General features: G+C 34.3%; 3 protein-coding genes across 6 annotated transcripts; 1 reads left to right on the forward strand and 2 right to left on the reverse strand.

Moving 5' to 3' along the window:
* The first annotated feature begins 1668 nt into the window (after positions 1–1668).
* Positions 1669–4597, forward strand: LOC111430867 (NAC domain-containing protein 7). The gene is made up of 4 exons (XM_023067328.1): positions 1669–2013; positions 2839–3016; positions 3107–3378; positions 3939–4597. The coding sequence occupies exons 2-4, from the start codon at positions 2857–2859 to the stop codon at positions 4506–4508; spliced, it is 1002 nt and encodes a 333-aa protein (XP_022923096.1). The 5' UTR covers positions 1669–2013; positions 2839–2856; the 3' UTR covers positions 4509–4597.
* A 3079-nt stretch (positions 4598–7676) lies between these two features.
* On the reverse strand, positions 7677–12273 carry LOC111430865 (monocopper oxidase-like protein SKS1). Its single transcript, XM_023067323.1, has 9 exons — positions 11947–12273; positions 11063–11172; positions 10703–10973; positions 10489–10627; positions 9341–9707; positions 8889–9254; positions 8713–8791; positions 8142–8341; positions 7677–8052 (listed from the first exon to the last, which is right to left on the reverse strand). Exons 1-9 carry the CDS (start codon positions 12091–12093, stop codon positions 7950–7952), a joined length of 1782 nt encoding a protein of 593 aa, XP_022923091.1. The 5' UTR covers positions 12094–12273; the 3' UTR covers positions 7677–7949.
* Positions 12274–14743: 2470 nt separating this feature from the next.
* On the reverse strand, positions 14744–18150 carry LOC111430866 (trehalose-phosphate phosphatase A-like). Of its 4 annotated transcripts, none has more exons than XM_023067324.1 (11): positions 18015–18150; positions 16589–16979; positions 16367–16507; positions 16206–16277; positions 15979–16125; positions 15791–15892; positions 15623–15700; positions 15471–15540; positions 15315–15385; positions 15149–15241; positions 14744–15059 (listed from the first exon to the last, which is right to left on the reverse strand). In XM_023067324.1, exons 2-11 carry the CDS (start codon positions 16880–16882, stop codon positions 15006–15008), a joined length of 1122 nt encoding a protein of 373 aa, XP_022923092.1. In that variant the 5' UTR covers positions 16883–16979; positions 18015–18150; the 3' UTR covers positions 14744–15005. The 4 variants fall into 4 exon arrangements, with proteins under 4 accessions (XP_022923092.1, XP_022923093.1, XP_022923094.1 ...); XM_023067325.1 differs by having other exon boundaries at positions 17828–18143; XM_023067326.1 differs by lacking the exon at positions 18015–18150 and adding an exon at positions 17687–17709.
* Positions 18151–22224: the final 4074 nt, after the last annotated feature.

A 22224-nucleotide genomic window follows, 5' to 3' on the forward strand; every position in this document is an offset into this window, starting at 1 on the left:
GGTAGAAAATGATGATGTCATGGTGGGTCCAAGAGAAGATGGATTCCTATTGGTTGCCATCCAGAAGATGCCACCTCAGAGAAGAAAGCCCTGCCCGAAATGTCGGGCACGGAAACTCATGATGCTCATACCCCTGATCTCATCATTTGTACCCTGGGACCGCCTTCATTGGATCGCTACCCCACGCTACCCAAAAGTCCGTTTTGTACTTTCCCTCTTTTTTATTTATTTATTTATTTTTAATCATTCCCACATTTTCTTTATTATTTGTTCATAAGTAAGATATGATAATTAATTCATTCAAATCAATTCTTCTTTTTATTTAAATATTTTTCTAACTTTTCCGAGTTTATATTTTATTTTTCATTTCCTACGATCCCTCTTATTTTCCCTTTAATTTTCTTCAATTTAAAATTTTAAAAATTATTAAACTTATTAAATACTTCTTCCAAAAATAGAGTTTTAAATAAATTTGTTATTTATTTTTTAATTGAAGAAAAGGAAGGTTTGTTAGCTTAAATTATGTTTCTTCGAAAAAGGGTGAAAAAGGAAATTCCACGTGTTAAGGTGCTGATTAAAAAGGTGGGGACACGAGTCTCGCCTCGGGGGAAGGGACCCAGTCAGAATGAGACAACAGAAGGTAATGGGTCCCACAAGAAGAGGCCATGTGGCGGACCCCGCCAGCCGGAACGACAGAGAACCCAGCAAGTTGCAAGGTCAATGATAATGGCTAGCCCACGCCGGACCCAGTGCCGCCACGTATACTCATCATTTTATTTTCTCCTCCTGGGTCCCACTTTCCACAATCGCCTTGCCATCTCACCCAGTCGGCTCTGGTTCTTCTAGGTCACTTCATATTGACATGAGTTGTCGCGAGCTTACTTGTAAACCTATGATCTTTTTAATCCATTGATCCTCAAAGCCAATGAAATTTCTTAGGAACAGAGCAGCAGATGGCAATCAGCCTCTGATCTCTCCCTCACCACCGCCATCATCATCACACCATCTCTGTTTCATTGCACTTCAGACTCATGTTTTAAAACAAAAATGGTAGGGACTAGAATACGAACATTATTTGACCCATTTGTGGGGCCACCATTCCATATTCGAACCTCTAATAACTTGATCTAAATTCGGTTAAGGAACTCGCATACGTAGAGTACAGGGGACATCCATAGTTTTCGAGTCAATTTTGCATAGAAACTTTCAAACAAACCTAGTTTCTTTTTACCGTTGCAATATTATGATTGACCTTTCGCATGCGCTGTTTAAATTTTTGTATGAAAATTGAGAGCTAGTGACGTAGAATAATATAGTAATATATCAAGTTAAGAGTGTGCCACCAAGAACGTTAAGCACTCAAGGGGTGTAAATTGTGAGATCCAACATCAATGGGCAGAGAAACGAAACATTTTTTATAAGAGTGTGGAAACCTTTATTTCAAAATATTGAAGGAAAATAAAAAGAGACAATATCTACCGGTCAGAGTCAATTTGTGTCCATGTAAAACGAGGACGGTCACATTTAATAATTATCGAGGTGGCTGTTCCATTACGTCACAACCAAAGAAAAAAAAGAAGAGGTTGTGTAGTAATGGAAAAGGGGTTATAAAGAATGCATATTGGGTCTGTGCCGTGAAGATATCTCCTGACTTCCCACACCAGCTTCCATTGTCCTTCTCTCTCTCTATAAACTCCATTAAAAGCATCCATCCATTCATTCATTTGTGTGTGTCTGTGTGTCTGTGTGTCTCTCTCGCTCAGCAGGCTTGGCCACCAATTCAGCTGAAGCCACTCCCTTTCAGGGTTTCTTCTGGGTTTGTTGAAGAACCTTGTATATATAAACAACCCTACCTCTTCTCCCTTCTTCCACTCCAACCCAGATCTGATCCGACCGACCGACCAACCGACCGACCGACCAACCAACCACCTCAGATCAACTGTTTGTTAAGGTTCTTTGCCAACCATTGCAGAAACAAGACAAGCTAGGGTTGTATTCAACTCTACCTCCTGGGTCAGCTCTCTCTCTATCTTAAATGACATTTTTCTCTTCTGGGTATTATTAATTTTCAACCTTTTTTGTGTTAAGATCTTCGTGATTCACTTTCTAACACACAACAAAATCAATTTAGAGTTGAATTTTGTTACATCTCATAAAGTTTTCTTTTTTATGTCGTTGAAATGTAAGAGAAGATTCCTAGAAACGTTTTTTCTTTTTCTTTTTTTTTTTTGGATCATTGATTGGCACCCAACAAAAATCAAGATAGAAAATTTTCATGATTACAGTTTACTTTAATGATAACTGAGCCTATGTGTGTGTGTGGATCATACATTCTCTTGTCCTAATGAAATTAAAGATGTATATTAACCAAAATGTAGGCTATGATTTCTACCATGAAAATTACTTCAATTATTCAATTTAGTTACTTGATCATACTTTGATGCGTGATTAATTAATGTTTCGTTTTCTATTCGTTTAAAATGCTTTCTTCTTGTAGATCATTCGAGTATTAACGTTGTTACTTATCCTCATAATTCACAAAACCCTAGCTTAAATTATAATATAAAGTTGTTGATAATTGTGAATTATACATAAACCATTTGTTAACACTCCTATGATCCATGTTAGTTTTTCCTAGGTTGTGTCATCATCGATTTGATAAAAAAAAACATAATTTGAACTACTGACCTGGTCAGATAAGTTAATGTTAATTACAATTGAGTTATGCTTATTTTAGTTTTAGGTTAACAATGAACAGAAACTAAAGCATAATGGTAACTATACCGATTTGGAAGTTTGTTAGACTAATTTTGACTTTGTGAAAGATGAAAATTTCAGGAGTAACGTCATACAAGGATGAACACGTTCTTGCATGTTCCTCCTGGTTTTCGGTTCCACCCGACCGACGAAGAACTTGTGGATTACTACCTTAGGAAGAAGATTTGTTCAAGACGGATCGACTTGGATGTCATTAAGGACGTAGACCTTTACAAAATTGAACCATGGGATCTCAAAGGTATTATAAATTTGTAGCTTAGAATTACATTAATTATGTATGAGTTGCCATTGCTAACCTCAATTAGCTTGTAAACTTGATGATGAACAGAGATATGTAGTTTGGGGACAGAGGATCAAAATGAATGGTACTTTTTCAGCCACAAGGACAAGAAGTATCCGACAGGAACTCGAACAAATAGAGCAACTGCAGCTGGATTTTGGAAAGCAACTGGCAGAGACAAGGCTATCTACTCTAAACATGACTTGGTTGGTATGAGAAAGACCTTGGTCTTTTACAAAGGTCGAGCTCCTAATGGCCAAAAGTCCGATTGGATCATGCATGAGTACCGGCTCGAGACAGATGAAAATGGCACTCCACAAGTAAGTTGTTACATTCGAAGAGTGACATGTTTAGAAGTGATTTTAAGAGTCGGGATCAGAACTACTCCCAAACATGTCTTTAGTCATTCAAAATCAATTTGATATTTGATTTTACACTTTTAAACGTAAGAAAATTAATTTTAACTATTTTACACAAAGAATGACATGCTTGGAAGTGATTTTAAGAGTCGGGATCAGAACTACTCCCCAACATGTCTTTAGTCATGCAAAATCAATTTGATGTTTGATTTTACACTTTTAAAACGTAAGAAAAATGATTTTAACTATTTTACGGGAAAAATGATATGTTCGGAAGTGATTTTAAGAGTCGAGATCAAAACTACTCTCGAACATGTATTTAATCATTCAAAATTAATTTAATGTTTGATTTTACACTTTTAAACGTAAGAAAAATGATTTTAACTATTTCACAGGAAGAACGATATGTTTGGAAGTGATTTTAAGAGTCGGGATCAGAACTACTCCTGAACATGTCTTTAATCATTCAAAATCAAATTGATGTTTGATTTTACCGTTTTAAACGTGATTTTCGAATGCAGGAAGAAGGATGGGTGGTATGTAGGGTGTTTAAGAAGAGAATAGCAACAGTAAGGAGAATGAACGAGCACGAATCACCATGTTGGTACGACGAACCGGTGTCGTTCATGCCCGACCTAGACTCTCCAAATCAAAGCTCACACACCCATTTCCCACACCATCTTTCCAACTTCCCATGCAAGAAGGAGGAGGATTTCCCTTACCAATTAGGTCAACCCCAAACCCATTTCCTTCACTTACCCACTTTGGAGAGCCAAAAGTTGGCCAACACCTTTGCCCTAGACATCAACTTACAAGCCTCCAACTTCCAACCAACGGCTGCAAAACAGCAAAACATCCAACACCAACAACAACAGCAGCTTTCCGACCAAAACTTGTTGTTTTTGTTTGAGGATGACAGCAACAGCAACAACAATGAACAGACAATGAATCAGCTCACAGATTGGCGTGTGTTTGATAAATATGTTGCTTCTCAGCTCAGCCAAGAGAATGCTTCAAAGCAACAACCTATGGTTCCAGAAAATGCTCCTCCGACATCCTCTTCGAGTTGTCAGATTGAGCTGTGGAAGTGAAATGCTCTTCTTCATATTATATAATAATTAACAGAATGTTGTTAGAGTTCATATTGAAGTCATTTTTATCATGATTTCTGTACATATTGAAGACTTGTTATCATACAATTCATATTATATACAATATATATATATATATATATATATGTAACTTTTCATGTCATATTCTGATTTAATTACACTTGGTTTTGTGGTTTTATTTAGAGCACGATTTCTATTCTGAAAAAAAAAACATCACTCTGCTACTTTTGTCTCATTTTATAATTCCTTTGGATATTAATGATGATTCGTGCGTGAGGTTTCACCTCAGTTGAGAAGGGTAACAAAACATTCCTTATAAGAGTGTAGAAACCTCTCACTAACAGACGCATTTTAAAATTGTGAGGTTGATGACGATATGTAACAAGCTAAAATGGACAATGTTTGCTAGTGGTGAGCTTGGACCGTTATAAATGGTGTCATAGCCAGACACGGGGTGATGTGCCAGCGAGAACGCTAGGCCCTTAAGGGGGGTGGATTGCGAGATCCTACATCGATTGAAGAGGAAAATGAAACATTCTTTATAAGGGTGTAGAAACCTCTCTCTAATAGACACGTTTTAAAATGAGGCTGACGGCAATATATAACGGGCCAAAACGGACAATATTGTGAGCTTAAGCTGCTACAATGGAACATGAAGATAAAGATGATCATGTTGTTTCACCATCAAAATTTATTCAATAATTTTATAAATCTTTTTTTTTTTTAATGGAATTTCAATCTAGTTAGAGTGAAAATGATTAAGGTCATGTTCGAGAATCGTTTTAAGTCGATTTAATGTTTGATATTATACTTTAGTTATTACATGGGTTTTTTTTATCATACAAAAAAAAATTTGATTTTGGATCAATTAAACATGTTCAAAAGTCACAAAAAAAATCTAAATTTATGTATTCCTTTCAAAATCTCTAAGCCATACAAATGTGAATAATTATTTCTTTAGTATACTAACTCGAAGTGACCAAACAACATTATTTAGCATCAAAATATTGCAGTGTTAGACATATTGTCTCGTAAGATTAGTCGAGTACCCAAACTGGTTGGTTTGAAGACTCTAAAGACAAAACAATAGAGGATGCTAAAACATCGTAATACTTCAAATAAAAAGAAAAAGAAATCATAACAAAAGAGAAGATGGGAAAATGTTGAAATTTACAAACATAGAAATAATGAATAATATATGTTGATAGTTATAAGTTGTAGGTTCTAAAAACAAGACAAAGATGCTATGAAACATTGCCTTGAAAACCCTAAATCTTTCAAAGCCAACTTAAAGCATAGAAAGGAGAAGAAAAAGAAAGAGACCATATGAGAGCCACGTCGATTAGAGAGGAGAACGAAGCATTCGTTATAAGGGTGTAGAAACTTTTCTAGTAAACGCGTTTTAAAACATCGAGGGAAAGTCCTTCCGGGAAAAACCCAAAAAAGAAAATATATCTACTCGTGGACTTGGGTTGTTACGAATGGTATTAGAGTCAAACATTAGATGGTGTGCCAACCAGATAGGATTGTGAGATCTCACATTGGTTGGAGAGAGAGAACGTTGGCCCCTAAGGAGGTGGATGGTGAGATCTCACAAAGGAAACGTCTAAATAAGATAATATCTACCAATGATGATGGATAAGACATGTTACAAACCAAAAGTGGAAGAGGGTACCTGTGGTATACACAAAGAAGGCAAGAATAATAAAGCATTGATGGAGGCTTTGCAGTGAAGTGAACAACTTGGGGGTTCCCTTAAGTTGTAAGCAATTATGGTAGGGTGGATATAAACAGTGTTAATGTTATTAAAGAAGCAATGGTGTGCATGGTGAGGCCATTCCATATGTGCATCATATACACCACCAACCACTAAATCATAGAAGAAGCACCTACGCACAACAAACATATAATCTCACATTGCTTACAAGTGTTCATAATAATACCACCTTCAATCCCTTCACAAAAAACAACCAACGAAGAAGAGAAGGGAAGGAGAGAGGCTGGCCATGACCGAAACCAACCAAGAAGACGAAGCAAAATGAAGAATTTGAAAGGCTTGTAAGGCAAAGACAAAGGCAGCTTCTTGGGATAACCCTTTGAGCCAATGGATATATGATTGAGGGGACAAACTTTATAGCCATTGTCTTTCTCTTACAAACACATAAAAACACACACAATCATGTCATATCATGATCAACACAAGGAATCCTAGGCATTTTTGACACAAGGGTTTGACATTTTTACACACACAACAATTTCCCTTCATCATTTGTGAGCACTTCAAACAGAACAAACAACAATATTTTGTGTTCATTAACTAAATCCTCTTCAATAATCCTTCTTCTTTATTCCCACTTAATCTCTAATTTAATCATGTTTACTTATTACTTTATGAAATTGGCTGTCATTTGGAACTTAGTGTATTGAGTTTATTTTTTTAATTTTGTTGGGGTTTTTTATAATTATGGTAAGAATATATTATGTAATTTACATCATAATATTTAATGTAGTCATGTTCTAGGTTGCTTCAAGGAATGGTAAAGGCTCTCAAATGAGCACGAACATGTTTATGAAGAGCATCATAATTAACTCTGTAATTATATTCTTTTCTAATGCTCTCTAATTTTTCATTTACAACTTGGTCTCTCTCTGTCCCAACAGAGATCTCGACATCAAAAATGAAATTTAAAAGTCGAACAATGCTTAAGAACTCAACTTTTAGTAGAAAAATTATTTGAGAGGCAAGCAAGAACATCGCGACCAACAATTTTACATTATTAATCGGATGAAATGAAAATAAAAAAAATGTTGATTTGAGATTGTATCAGTGACACTCTTGTGGTGGCGGAATAGTAGAAATTTTGCGACATTTGTTCTAACTCGATGAACAAGTCAACTGTGTGAAAATCGTCATTATTACACACTCTAGTGGGCCGAAGATGATCAAACTCTGTGTAGACATTCCACTGTTGTCAGTGGATAAAATCAAACCTTCACATTCACAAAACTTGGATAAAGTTGAAAACAGACCAAAAATGAAATATGAATGGTCCCTTTGAAACAAGTTCTGAACGCTGCAATCATTTCACACACAAGAGGCAGAATTTTTATCAACATATCAGCTATGTCAAAGATGGTCAGAAGGAATTCTCAAGGGCTATGACTGCAAATTTTTGCTGGCATTACACAACTATTCAAATTACAATCGCTATGTTGGGGAAGGGGCAGAAAAGTATGTCATTTAGAACAATCTCTCTAAGAAAATGACTCATTCACACCTAACTGACTGTATATATGCGCTTACATAAAAATGACAATCCAGAAACGAAACAATGACATCACGCAGGCGATCGATCCCGAGAATCGACCACTTTGATGAGAAGGAACGAAAACAATGCTCACCATTCACCAAAAGGTGTTTTAACTGAGAAGGAAAGCCACATTTAGGAGTGCCATAAGAAGAGTGATGAAGAGTTTTGAGTGTCCCTTGAAGATTGAATTGGCATTGCCGTGGTGCTGTTCTCTGGAAACCAAAACAAAAGGAAGATTAGATATGGTGCTATTCTAAAAGACACGGGAACAAGAACAGAATTGCTGTGTTCAGTCACATACTTCTGCAAACTCTGCAATGCACCGCAGTATAGAACGTTCGAAGGAGCTGCCATCTCGGTCTTCCCATTCTCCTCCGGATTGACAATTCTCAAGTATGTTTCTTGACCTAAGTACCATCGATCCAAATTTTCTGCTCTAAGATTCCATACTCCAACGTTGTCTAGAGAAATAAGAACCGCAGTCCAAGCCCCAGGATAAACCTGAAAACCGAAACATATTTACTAAATCAATACCAAATCAGAATCTGAGAGCTAACAATGATGTTAATTGATACCAGTGGTAGTACTGCAATACTATCAGAAGGTATTATTTTTTTCAATGAAATCCTCACGCCTTACTCACACATTTCATCACAGAGAATATGAGAAAACGCAGAACTTCATCGTTGGTAAGATCATAGATTAGATTGTTGCAGTTGTATTATGTTTTAACCTAGTATTCTTAATCTCCACTAAAAACTTGAAATCAATGGTAGAGAATAAAAAACCAATTTGCTTTGCTTTAATAACAAGCATCACAACACGCGTGTTCCATCCAAATACTTCCATGACAACTTGGAAAAAAAACAAACCTGAGAAGTGGATCGGGTAATGGCATCCCATTTATTGTAGCTACCTCTTTTGTCTTCTGACCAATCACCATAACCCATACTGCAAGAATGATACACATGCAATTAATCAACATTTGAAAGCAAGTGATGCATAGAGTAGAAGGCAAGCAAGTGGAAAAAGGAGGGGAAAACCTCACCCAACCACAAAGAACGAATAGCCATCCAAATGAACACTGTGGATGATAGAATCGTTATTCTGAAATATCACTTCAATAAATCCTTTATATGCTGCATCTATAATAGATATATCTGCCCGAGGTGTTCTGTTCAATGGCATATCAGGAAAATCAAGCTTGTATGCTCCCTTAACTTTATGTTGGTCAGCAAGCCTGATTGGAGTTTTAGGAGGAATAAAGGAGATGCCATTGAAGGTTGCCCGAGCTGTTTTGTTGATCGTCACCAATGGTTCACTCTTCAACAAATACGTTTGAGTCACATTTATTTGACCGTAGTGAAAAGATCCCTGAGGATTAGGACGGGCGCCACTAGCAGATACATTTTGCCTGACAATCATAATAAGAAATCACCAGTTCATTATCACTGGATATCAAGAATATATATGAACAAAGATAATGGTATAAGAACGAACCTCACACTCCTCGCCTGGTTCATTGACCTCTCCTTGTCGTAAAAATCGTTGGGAGGATCTGGGAGTGGACCAGTTGCTGGTCCTTTGGAATTGGAGTACTGTAAGATGGCAACACCTGTTACTTTTTGCCAAAGTGATTCGTTTACGAACCTAGCACTTGCGACAATGTAGTAATCTGTACTGGCATTCTGGTCCATGGTAACCAAAAAAGAGTAGGACTGCCCAACATGAATATCAAAGTCCGTGTAATTTTGCATCACCGTATAATGTCCCTCTGTTTCTGCTAGAAGCATATTATGACTCTGGATTCTAAAATTCAAACTGGTAGAAATCCCAACATTGTGCACACGAAGTCGATATGTTTTGCCTGAAAGAATACCATAAACTTCAGTGAACGAGTCCTAACCATTCAAAAAGAGAGAAAATGGGAATTTGCAGCATAGACTGTCCTTCAGCATCATCTATCATGGGATTTTAACACCGCAAATCAAAGTGTTACCCATTTTGCCTGGCATTAAAATCTCGTTATGTAATATCCCAAGCTCATTGCTAGCAGATATTGTCTGCTTTGGCCGTTGCATACTGCCGTCAGCTTCACAGATTTAAAACGCTTCTGCTAGGGAGAGGTTTCCACACCCTTATAAAGAATGTTTTGTTCTCCTTTCCAACCAAAGTGGGATCTCACAGTCCACCCCTTGAGGGCCAAGCGTCCTTGTTGGCACACCGTCCGATGACTGGCTTTGATACCATTTGTAACAGACCAAGTCCACCGTTAGTAGATATTGTCCACTTTGGCTCGTTGCGTATCGCCGTCGGCCTCACAGTTTTAAAATGTGTCAGTTAGGAAGAGGTTTCCACACCCTTATAAAAAATATTTTGTTCTCTTCTCCAACCAATATGAGATTTAACACTAAGATGATTCTCAAAATTGGTTTCAGGTGAGCGTAGACTTACATTGTGACAATCTTTTTTATCTCATCATTTACCACCATGATGGGTCGTAGTCTTTTGAAGAACAATCAAAAGTTGCATAAAAAAACACAATACTTTTTGGAAATATCCCATTGTAGTTGGCTTGAAGATATAATAAATGAAAGGAAAGTGATCTTAAGGAATAGCACAGTAACATTCATGGAAGAGAACCCTACCAGGATCAACCCGAATGGTTTCATATTGGATACCGGCCGGTACAAGAGTTGCATTGTACTGGTAAGGCCCCTTGCCATTGATGAGAACTCCATCCGGAATACCAAGTTCCTTTCCAGAACTAAGATCTGCTCTGAGTGCCTGAATTCAAAAAAGTCAATATGAGTTAACTGGTTTAAAAGAATTAACGAACACCACAACAATGCAGAAACTAACCGTGTGATCTCGTGTAAACCAATCACCAATCATAATGAAAATATCTCCTTCAGGTTGTGCAAAAGGAATTGGGATAATGTCCCGATTATTAATAACAAATGGACCAAACCCACCAGATGCTTTCTGAAAATTGATTGATGGGAAGTAAAAAAAACTTCCAATCTGATCCTTCACTTGAAACTGGTAGGTCCAATTCCACTTTGGAGGAATTGGACAGTTGGTGCCAAGAACACCATCTTGCCACGAATTCCGCCGCATTTGAATCCCAGACCTGCCATTATACACCCACTCTCTGCTTACAACAACTCAAAGAAAATGAACATAAACAGCATTTGAGAATTTGTTTTCAAGTAGACAAACCAAGTCATTAGAAGATTTTCGTCCAGATCATTCCATACATTTACAGCAACATTGTAATTAGTGGTGACATTGATTGGAGGACCAGGAAAGTTTCCATTAACAGCTATAACCTGCAACAAGAAACGACACCTAAAAAACTTGAACGAATTTCAGCTGTAATCCTACTTAGTATTATTATTTTTTAATTCATAATCAAATGGGAGACTGATGTTAAGGTCTTGATACCTATTTCGATCCAGTTTATGTTTTATAAAAAATTAATTCATTTAGTTATTATTTATCAAATTTCAGAAACAAAATTAAATTTGTCTTTTATATATAAAAAAAAAAAACTACTTTCTAGAGTCAATAAAACTTTCTCGAGAATCAAAAAGCCAAAATGAGTAACTAAAGTTGCCTAGTCTGAGAGCATAATGAGTAACGAAAGAAATTAAAAAAAAACCCTAAATTATTGGGCTGTGATTTGCTTTAAATTCGTTCAATATCTCGAACCCCGCGACCCGGTAAATAAAATTTAAAATTCAAAAAATTCAACAGAAATTAACTATATTGCTACAAAAATAAAAAATAAAAAATTCACTGGGATTCATTTTTTCCGGGTGAGATAAGATTCAATACTCGAAAATAAAATAAAAACCAACAGCGCATAGTGATCAAGAAAATAGAGAACGAATCATAAGAACTTCAAGCTCTAAATCACTCCGCAGAATCAGACACCAGAAAATGATTAGAACAACTCCTCAATACAGAGGCATGCAGCGAAATAGGAAGACGGAGTAACATAAACTCAAGAACCAAACACAAGAAGAAACAGAGAGGATGAATATGGAAAGTTGTAAAAGAAGAGAGAGAGAGAGAGAGAGAGAGAGAGAGAGAAAGAGAACCTTCTGAGGAACGCCCAAGGGAGAGGCAGTGATGTAAGAGACGCGAAATTCATAAGAGGCGTAGGGATCGGCGGCGGAGCAGAAAGACGGAAGGAAGATGATCGGAAGGAGATAAAACAGTGAAAGAACAGGGCGAAACAGAGGCATTGCGGCTGAAATTTGGAGATTAGGAGTGAGAATGGAATAATGGAAGAGATTAGAGAGATTATGAGAGAAGATTTTTACATAATCAGAGAAGAACGAGGGAAAGCTGTTCTTCGTCTTTCGCCTCTTTTCTGCACAAAAATATATGGAATCAAAATGCAACCGTTACGCGGTCAATCACCCTGACCGGAAGCCGCTGCCCTAAATCACTTCATTACTTCATTTTTTAAGGAAGGTGACCAGCCACTGCCTGAGCCGGTTACTTCTTATTTTTACAATTTCATTTTATAATTAATTTTCTTAAACCATGGATTCTTCTACTCTGAATAAAACAAAATAGAAAACCAACTAATATGCTTTTTTTTTTTCTTATATTATTTTATATTTGGAATATACAGCCGAGAGTGACAACAAAACTCATTAAAAGTATTTATTATTAATATTGGTGGCTTTTTCATATTTGTTGTTTTACAAAATAAAATAAAATTACTGAAAATAATTTATAATATTCTCCGTCGAGTTTTCTCAATTTTAAGAAATTTTGTAATAATTATGTTTCTTTTTCAATTACGCGTCAAAATTCATCTGCACTTTGTTGTACAATTTTGAGCTCGATTTGTCATTCATTTGGTGCACCAGGTTCATGGATCAAGATTCTTTGTACCTTCTCTTTGTTTTAGCCAAGCTTAAACGCCCCGCCATTGAAGTTGGTAAAGCCACCATAGTTGGTATCTTCCAAAAGTGAGACTATAGCAAAAAAATTTGTAATTTTTTTATGATGATGGGCTTCTAGAATGTTTTAGTTTTTTTTTTTTTTTTGTAAAAACATTTGTAACAGTAAGTGGAACAAAAAATTAAATGAAGAAAAAAAAAGTGATTTTTGCCGAAAGTTTAATTATTAAAATTCAAGGGATTTGAGAGGATGAAATAAATGGTAGAAGAAAAAGGTGGGAGGATAATTATAATTATAATTTTAATATTAATTTGAATTAAGTACAGAAGTTGCTTGGTTGTCGGTTAAAAAGGGCGGGGGGAAACCGGGAATCGCCGGTGGGAGGGGGCTGGAAAGTGGGGCCCAGAAAGAAGGAATTGGGCATCCGGAAACGCCCCAAATTTCGGCGTCTCCTTCTCCATAATGAAGATGACTTTCGGATTTGACGGAACCGTGTTCACGCTCTCCAACCCTCCCCACGCTACACCCTTTTTTAAAAAAATTAAAAATTAAAAATTTAAGTTTTTAAGTATTAAAATTAAATAGATATGGTTATAAGTTATATTTAAAAAAATAAAAAAAAATAGTAGTGGAGCTTCTTGAAAAAGAGTAAGAATTTTGGTTGCCAATATTTAATAAATTCTTTACCTAACTTCTTTGGTTTGTAATAAGGAATTTGAATTACAAATTTCATCCCATAAAGAAATGTATCCAATTAATGGCAATACATTTACAGTGCATTCAACACAAATTCTATAAATATATATACTAAAAAAAACAAATTATTATTGAATTACGCTACTTGTTTTGTAAATTTTTTAAAATTTTTTGAAAATTATGCTGAAAAATATAAAAATAATTATAGTAGGTAAGGGTTAAAGGTTAAAAAGAATTAAAAGATAGATTTATAAAGTTAGTATTAATGGGTTTAATTTGATTTCTAAGTTGACTTTACCCATTCACCAAACCCAAAAATAATAATAATAATAATAATAATAATAATAATGTAAGAAATGAAGAGGTGGGTTTTCATTCTAACCACTTTTTTTTTTCTTCATTAAAAAAAACATGTAACTTGTAAATAACCCTTCTTCCTTGCTTGGTGGTGAGATTTCCCATAAAAAAAAAAATATTTCTTATTTCTTAATACCACGATTGAAAAAATCATTTATATGTTTGGTTTGATATTTCGATTCTTGTCTTCAAATCATTATATTAAAAATAAATTTTCGAATAAAAATATAATATCGCTACACAACCAAGCCAAAGGAAGAGAATTTGATTTGATTTTTTTTTTTTTAAATATTTATGTATATTATTTTGGCTTGTCTTTCTATTTACATTCATCCAACAATAAATGAGTGAGATTTCCATCTATTTGTGGAATATCTTGTTATTTAATATGTTTGGCTATATATAAGTTTATATTGAATTAAGGTGATTTCAACTTTCGACCTTAAACAAAGTAATACATGTTTATTATCATTTCTTTTCGATCTTGTGTTTTTAAATTAAAGTTAATCTCCATTGTGTTTTTAAATTAAAGTTAATCTCCATTGTTTATAGGAGAACACGAGATGACACTTTCTCATACCTGAATTATCTTATTCATGTAGTAATACAAGAAAAGAAATGAATCAAATGAATTTAATAGATTCATGTACCAAAAATAATGAATAACCAAATATGCGTATAAAATATTATTAGAAGCATAGAAGTGATCCATAAGCAAAGAAGGAGGATGGTTTAGGCAAAAAGATACATTATTTAATCTGTATGTAACGGTGAAAAGTGAAAAGAAGATTTGAATTGCTGACAGCCTCAAGAACCAATAAAGTGTTCATATAAATTAAACAATTCTTATTCTTCTTCTTCTTGTTCTTCGTGTTGTGTTCATAGCAGAAATGGAATGAAAGAAAAGGGTATGAATGAATGAATGAATGAAAGAATCAACAACGTTTTTGCATTGCTGAATTGAATAAATGAAAGGAAGAAGCCATTTGTTTCCTTCATTCCTCTCTCTGTGATATATAGTTTTATTAAGAATGGAACATTTCGTCTACAAAACTCTAAAAAGGAATTGTAAATCTGCTCCAAAAACAATAATAATAATAATAATAATAGTAACAATAACCTCTTCCTTTCTATACTCTTTTGATTATATGGATCAATCAATTAATGTTATATTCATTACTTGCTCTGTTCATAAAGCACTTGACTTCCTCCATGTCACCAGTGACTTCAGAAACTCCATCACCTGCCATCAATCGTTTCCATGTCAGATCTCCAGTCACTTTAAAACAGTTTGTGCCTAAAATGGTTCGCTTTAATGGAAGAGTTTGGTACCTCAGATGGGTCTCTCAAAGAGTATGCTGCACTGCTTTCCTTCGCCACTGATGACACTAATATCCCATATCCGCAATTCCTTTCTTTCAAAGCCTGTAATTCCAACTCCCCTTTAGAACACCTTCTCAGAGCAGAGCAGAGCAGACATTATAAACACTAAACTTACCCTGAATGCATCTTCATCCGTGCGGTCGTCTCCCACGTAAATCGGGAGCACTTCATCACAATTGTTAAGTCCTGTCAATGTACACTTTCAGATTTCCAAGCATACAGATTCATACTTACTAATTAACTCATGTATTATAAGAGTTAATGTTCTTACCGAGAGATTCCAGCAAGAATGTAACAGCTTTCCCCTTGTCCCAGCTAATCACAGGTCGTACTTCCAAAACCTATGTAACAAAAATACAAAAAAATTCAAGTAATCTTTGCAAAAACAAGCATCTAATGACAATTTGATTGATATCAAAGTACCTTACGACCATGACTAACGCGCAGTCGGGGATAATCTTCCAAAAGGTCATAAACACAATTCGCAAGAGCATTCCAGTTCTGGGGAGATCAAACAGTTCAATATTCATGTTCCTAATTGATTCACAATCTTCTACAAAGTGATTCTCTGAGAGGGGTGGTAGGTGGTACCTTATCATCCACATTTCTGTAATGAACAGATACACAGAACTTGTTGTTTTCAACTTTTGCTCCAGCAATTCCCTTAGTGATTTCAATCAGGGATTTGAAAACCTGTCCAAACAACACAAATTTGTTCATTCAAATGCTAAACTAAAGGAGAAATATGTTACCAATGCAAGCCTCAGTAGAGTACACACCTCGTCTATCAAAGGTAAGAATTCACTAGCAGGCTGAAACATAACTTCCTTGCCCTGATTGTTAGTTGAGTGTCTATCAGAGACCATAATATCCATTCCATGGCTCCCAGCATAGTACAGTTCTCTTAATCCTATAAATTCGAAAACCTGAAAAACAAAAAACAAGGATACTCAGAAACTAGCTGAATTCACTACAAAACATTCACATAACATACGAAACATCGTACCTTGTCACGACTTCTTCCACTAATTATAGCAGTTGGGAAATATTTTGCAGCCTCTTTTACCGCTGCACGCATCTATGACATTTGCAAAGGGGTTGAGTTGGGTTAGTCATACTTAACAACAAAGGTGGAGTTATTCCAAACAAGAAATTACAGATTCTTACAGCATCAGACATGAAAGCACAGTCAGGGTTATCTACGATCGGCGAAAGAGTCCCATCATAGTCCAGAAACAATACTATTCTCTTGCCTTTGGCATGAGTTACAATCTGTTCGAATGAGCCAAGTGCTGATGGATACTTAACCTGAAAATAAACAACTCATTCAGGGTCCTCAATAAAATCCCTCATACATCAGAATGCAGAGTGTAATAAAAGAAAAGGTACCATCCAATTGCGGTACAGAAAATCGGGATCAAATGATGGAAGCTCATTGACAACGTCCTTGGAGATTCTATTAGGAGGAGGAGATGAAGATTTCATAGCATCTAGCCAGCAGCTTGCTCGAACATCATCAAGAACACCAGTTTTTTTCCTTGGTATTAGAAGCAAATTCGGAGAGAAACCAACTCCTGGAGCAGCTGCATACGGCAACATATTTGAATGTACGCCCAGCCTAGACTTGCTGATAGGCGCAGGGTCGGTGAGGATGGGAGAGTTGTGGTTTGATTTAAGATCCATTTGATCCAGTTTTGGAGGTTGATTCAAGTGTATGGACACTTTTGTAATGTTTTCTTGTCACTACCACTTAGCTCACAGTTCATCAAGCACAAAACATCTGAAAAATCATCATAAAAAGAAGAAGTTTCAGAGCAGGCACTGGTTGATGAGCTTAAAAAGAGTATACAAAAAGAAATGAAGATTATGGGGCTACATAGAAGCAAGCAAAGAAATAAACAAATGGACAAAGAAATGAAGATTCAGTTTCCCGAAGGCCATAGACGCAGTAAAACACTAAACACAAGACCTTGGTTTAGGCAATTAATGCATAAACATGGCTTTTACAGTTGTGGCTACAATAATCAGTTCATAATCTATGAACCCAATTGAAAGAGGGTGAAGAATCGAGGTCGATTATTATATCAAATATCAAGTTTGGCGACAATGAAGTAATAAATGTCCCATCAATTTAATAACAAGAAACTCAAACGCAAACGAATCGGAAACAGTGTCCATGAAATCTGATTTTAAGAAAGAACCAATCAATAATTTTCCAGGGAAATTTCGTAGAGAATCGAAATTGCATAAACCCCAAACAGAAAAGCCTGTTTGAATTCCATTAACAAAGTCAAACCAGAATTCATTCCCACACCTAAAAGCCTATAATCCATTCAAACACGTAAAACAGACGTATCAAGTGATTAAAACCCCAGAAAATCCGCAAACATTTAAAAACCAAACGTACGGTTAATAACAAATATTGCGTCATGAAGTGAAAATCCCGATGAACCGAAGCAATTTAAGAAACGAATACAAGGAAGTAACCTGCGGAAGAGAGCTCTAATGGTAAAAATTGTAACGAAACCGAAATGCAAGCAGGTCCTGGTAAAATGCAGATTCAAAACCAATAAACAACAAAAGAGATTTCATCAAAAGAGGAAAGAAAAGTAGTCGAGCAATTTTCACCTTGAAAAGGCCACAGAAAAATCGATTAAAAGGGGGAAAAAGTTCTTAGGCGCAAGATACACGTGAAAAGCCCAACAAAAGTGGTGGGTTTAGGCGGCAGATATTACGCCGGCGGACATCAGAAACAGAAAGCGACTAGAAAAGGGGAAGAAGGTCAAAGAATGGAAACAGAAAGAGAGGGAAGAACCTGTGAGAGATAAAGAAAGGTCGCGAAATGCAGTTAACAAGAACCCGAATCGCGAAGAACAAGAACGAAATTGAAGCGAAAACAGAGAGGAAAAATCTTGATGCGGAAGAAGCGAGGAGAAGAAATTCAATTGGCTTTGGTTATTTATAGAGAACCCCCTGTTTCCGATGATCTATGCGTGGTTGTTGAATCCGGGAACACTCCTCTCACCCCCCACTGAATCCATCTTTACGCGCGAAGGTGGCGCGTGTTAACCACGCATACTTCTCTAGGATAGCAGCTATCTAACACTAGGATCAAATATTTAATTTTTTTAAATTTATTTTTAATCTTGAAATCTCAAGTATTAATGGCGGAAATATATTTAATATTCAGCTGCATTTAAAATTAGTTAATTATTTAATTATTTAAATACGTGAATTTGGCTGTTTTTACGTCTCAATTCCGTCCTTATAAATAAAATAAAATAACGGAAAAAACTAGAAACTGGCGAGGTTTTTATTTGGTATTATTATTATTATTTATTATTCATTATAATAATAATAATAAGGGAGGAAAAAATGTCAAAAGTCACCTCGCGTGGGGCCCAGGGGTGGGGAAGCCGTAAGATACAACAATACGTGGCTTACAGCTATTGCGCATAAAGCGCGTGACGACACGTGTGGTCGTGTCGAAGCTGACGGGGCCACGTTGTCGTTTTGTGGGGCCCTCCACGTCATTGTTGGACGTGTGCGAACGTGTCGTCGCTTTCGGTTACAAGTGGCAGGTCGTCGGTGACCGCCACTGTTCTCCACGTGGCTCTCTGGGATTCGTCTAATCCAGTTGTAGCTGACATCATGTTATGACGTGGCCAATGCTGGGACCACGTGCCATTTCATTTTTTTATTCGCCTTCACGTTTTTTGTATTTTGTTTTTTATTGGTTACAATGTTAGATTAGGTACACACTTTGTCCTAACAACACGGATTTCATTATTTCTGCTAATAACTAATGAGTGACAAATAGATTTTTAAAATCCTTCTATATATATATATATAATTTTAAATATTACGTCATTTTTTTACCATCAATATTTATCAATTATTTTCAATACTTTATTTTTTAATTTCAACGATAGTAACGTGGAGATCAAGTCATTGACCCTTAACGTGACACTTTATTTCTTATTCACTAAGCTACGTTTATATTAGCATTAATTGTTTCGAGTCGGTCAGTACTGTTAACGTGTTTTTATGAGAATGTAAAAAAAGATAACATAAATCTTAAATTTACTCTTTTTTTTTAGGGGTGTATCTCAACGTCCCAGCATGATATAGGTTTGATTTAAATTCAAACTAAAAAGTAAGCATGAGAATTAAATACCATTAGAATAAGTCTTTGTAGAATAATAACTTTTTCTTAGTCAAAAATAGAGTTCTAAAGGGAAATACCTTGGAAACTTACAACTCCAGCTATTTTTCAAATATCCAAAAATAAATAAATAAATATAGTAATTAACTTTTCATTTTCCCACTCTAATTTTTTTTTTTTTTTTTTTTTGCAATAATTAAGTATTTGGAATTAAATATGGAAATAATAAGAAGGTAATTAAGTAAATAGAATTAAAAATATATATATAGAGTAATTGAATTAATTGTGATTAAATAAAATAAAAAGTGAGATTTAGTGGGACCCATTGAACTTTGGTTTTGGTTCCAATTATAGAGCGACAATGGTATGAAATTTACTTAGTCAAGGATGCCGAGAATACATTTTTATTATATATTAATATTTAATTTGTTAAGGAAGAATCATGGAAACTCCCTTTGCCTTTTGCCTTTCTAGGTGTGCCCTCTCATTTATATTATTTATATTATTTTTTCGTGTAATCTCTTGGAGCCTTACTTCTACGATAATATTCTTAAATAATTATTGAATTGAGTTTACTACACGTAAAATAATGTAATTTAAATGACATATTTGAAAAGATGGGTAAATTTATAATTAAATATAGGTTAGATTTTTATCATTTTGTAATTGATACCGATCTAATTTACGAATTAATTAAATTATTGTATGTGAAAATTATTTTGTAACGTATATAGTTTTGACATTTGAGACCTTGGACATTACGTAATATGTTATTTGATTGGCTGTAGATACGCCATGTACGAAATTCAAACATGGAATTTATTATTGTCAAAAATAAATTTAGTAAAAATTTATTATTGTTATTTAATTTTTAAATTTAATTTTTTTAATGATTATAATCTACGAACTAATTACGTGTAAAGCCTACTCTAAAATGTACTTTTAAAAAATAAAGCAATGTATCTTTGAAATATTCGTGTTACGGTGCATTTTCTTTGTCTCAATTTCTCGCTTTTTTTTTTCTTTGCTAAGAAAAGAATATAACGAAAAAGCTTAAAGTTTACTCTTTCTACAAATTTGAAACGGAAAATCCTTGTACTGGTTTTTTTTAATTTTTATTTTTATTTTGTTATGAAAATTATTTAATTTATTCCATCTTCTACCCGTAAATAGTTTATTTTGAAATTATTTTATGAATTATCGATTTTTATAATGATAATTATTATTTTTACAATTGAGCTATATTTAAATTGATTTTAACATAAAAAAAATGAAAACATGTGAATCCAGTCTTAACGCTTTAACTGTCAAATATGACTATAGAGCAAATGTTCGAGAAGAAATAATCGAATATTATTATATATATATATATATATTTTTTTAATTTTTTTATAGATTTGAAAACCATGGGAGCTAAAAGTCCCCCACAGATTTGGGGAACTTTATTGATGATTTATGAATGGCCTAAAGAGTGGACTAATGGGTTTCCTTTCGTCACATTAAATAATTCAGAAAATTTCTCTTTAATTGCTCACCTTACAAATCATTAATAAATATTTTTTCCAATTATAATTTAATTTTAAAATTAAAAAAACCACCATTAAAATAATAAATATAAAAAATTAAAAAAAAAGGCGGGAAATTGACCCTGACATTCATCCTCTCGGGCATAAATGACAAGGCTGACACCTTGACAGGTCAGACACGAACAATTTTTTTTTTTTTTAATTTAAATATTTGTTAAATGACTAATCAGTCCATCAACGGACCCAATCAAACGTTGGGTTAACATAATAAGCATTTTAATTTTCTAAATTTTAATTAATTATTTAGTTTCGGTTTAATGATTGATAATTATTTAATTTTCCGACCTATACAAACTATTAATGTTTTAATATAAAGTATAATTGTCTATTTAAACGTACCTCCAACATTGGATTGTGATGTTCGTATCCATGATTGTAACTGGGCAAAATAAGTAATAGTCGGCTCAAATGTATCTCTATCGTTAGATCGTGATGTTTATATACGATTTAGATTGATTATTTGTGATTTCTTTTTAATCCATGAATTTTTAGAAAATAATATAAGAAAAATAGTAATGAGGATTTATGAAATTAATTTTTATATTTCATTTATTCCATATCCATTATTTATTCAATACTTGCTGACGTGTCAGAGTAAATAATTGAGCTCTTAATTTTTGGTTAAAAGGAAACGTATAGAAATTGAATTTAGTTAATAACGTTTGAATTTTGGGGTCGAATTTAATTTCGATTTTATATACTCCCACCAACAAAACTTCATTAAATTCTTATTTATTTATTACACTCTTTTTTGGTGCATTGACACAAATAATAATTTTAAAATATTTTAATCATATTAAATAAATCTCAAAATTTTAAAATAGTGATCGAGCGAAATAAAAATAAATTTAATCTTTTTTTTTAAGATCGAAGGTTTAATTATAACATTGTTATTAATGAAAAATCTCTAAAAAGAAAAATTGTTACGTACATCTTTATAAATGACGGAAAAATGGCTTTTGGAGGCATGAAAAGGCGAATCATAGGACCAATATGTTGTTATTTTTGGTCCCTATAAAAATATATATGCAATCAAAGGATATATATATATATATGTTGATGTTGATTGATATATACAAAAATGGTATTAAGATTTCAAAAACATTAGAAAATATTTGATATACTTGTCGGAAGAGACAAATAACGTGTTTTTTTAGTTACATGGACAATTTTGTCCTTTTGAGTTTGTGTTTAAATCCCTAATTTTAGCCATAAATAGAGAGATTAATATTATAATATTTATTTAGTTTAAAATTAGAAGCTACAAATGGAAT

The sequence above is a fragment of the Cucurbita moschata genome, unplaced genomic scaffold, assembly GCF_002738365.1.
Source record: "Cucurbita moschata cultivar Rifu unplaced genomic scaffold, Cmos_1.0 Cmo_Scf00034, whole genome shotgun sequence".
Lineage (NCBI taxonomy): Eukaryota > Viridiplantae > Streptophyta > Magnoliopsida > Cucurbitales > Cucurbitaceae > Cucurbita > Cucurbita moschata.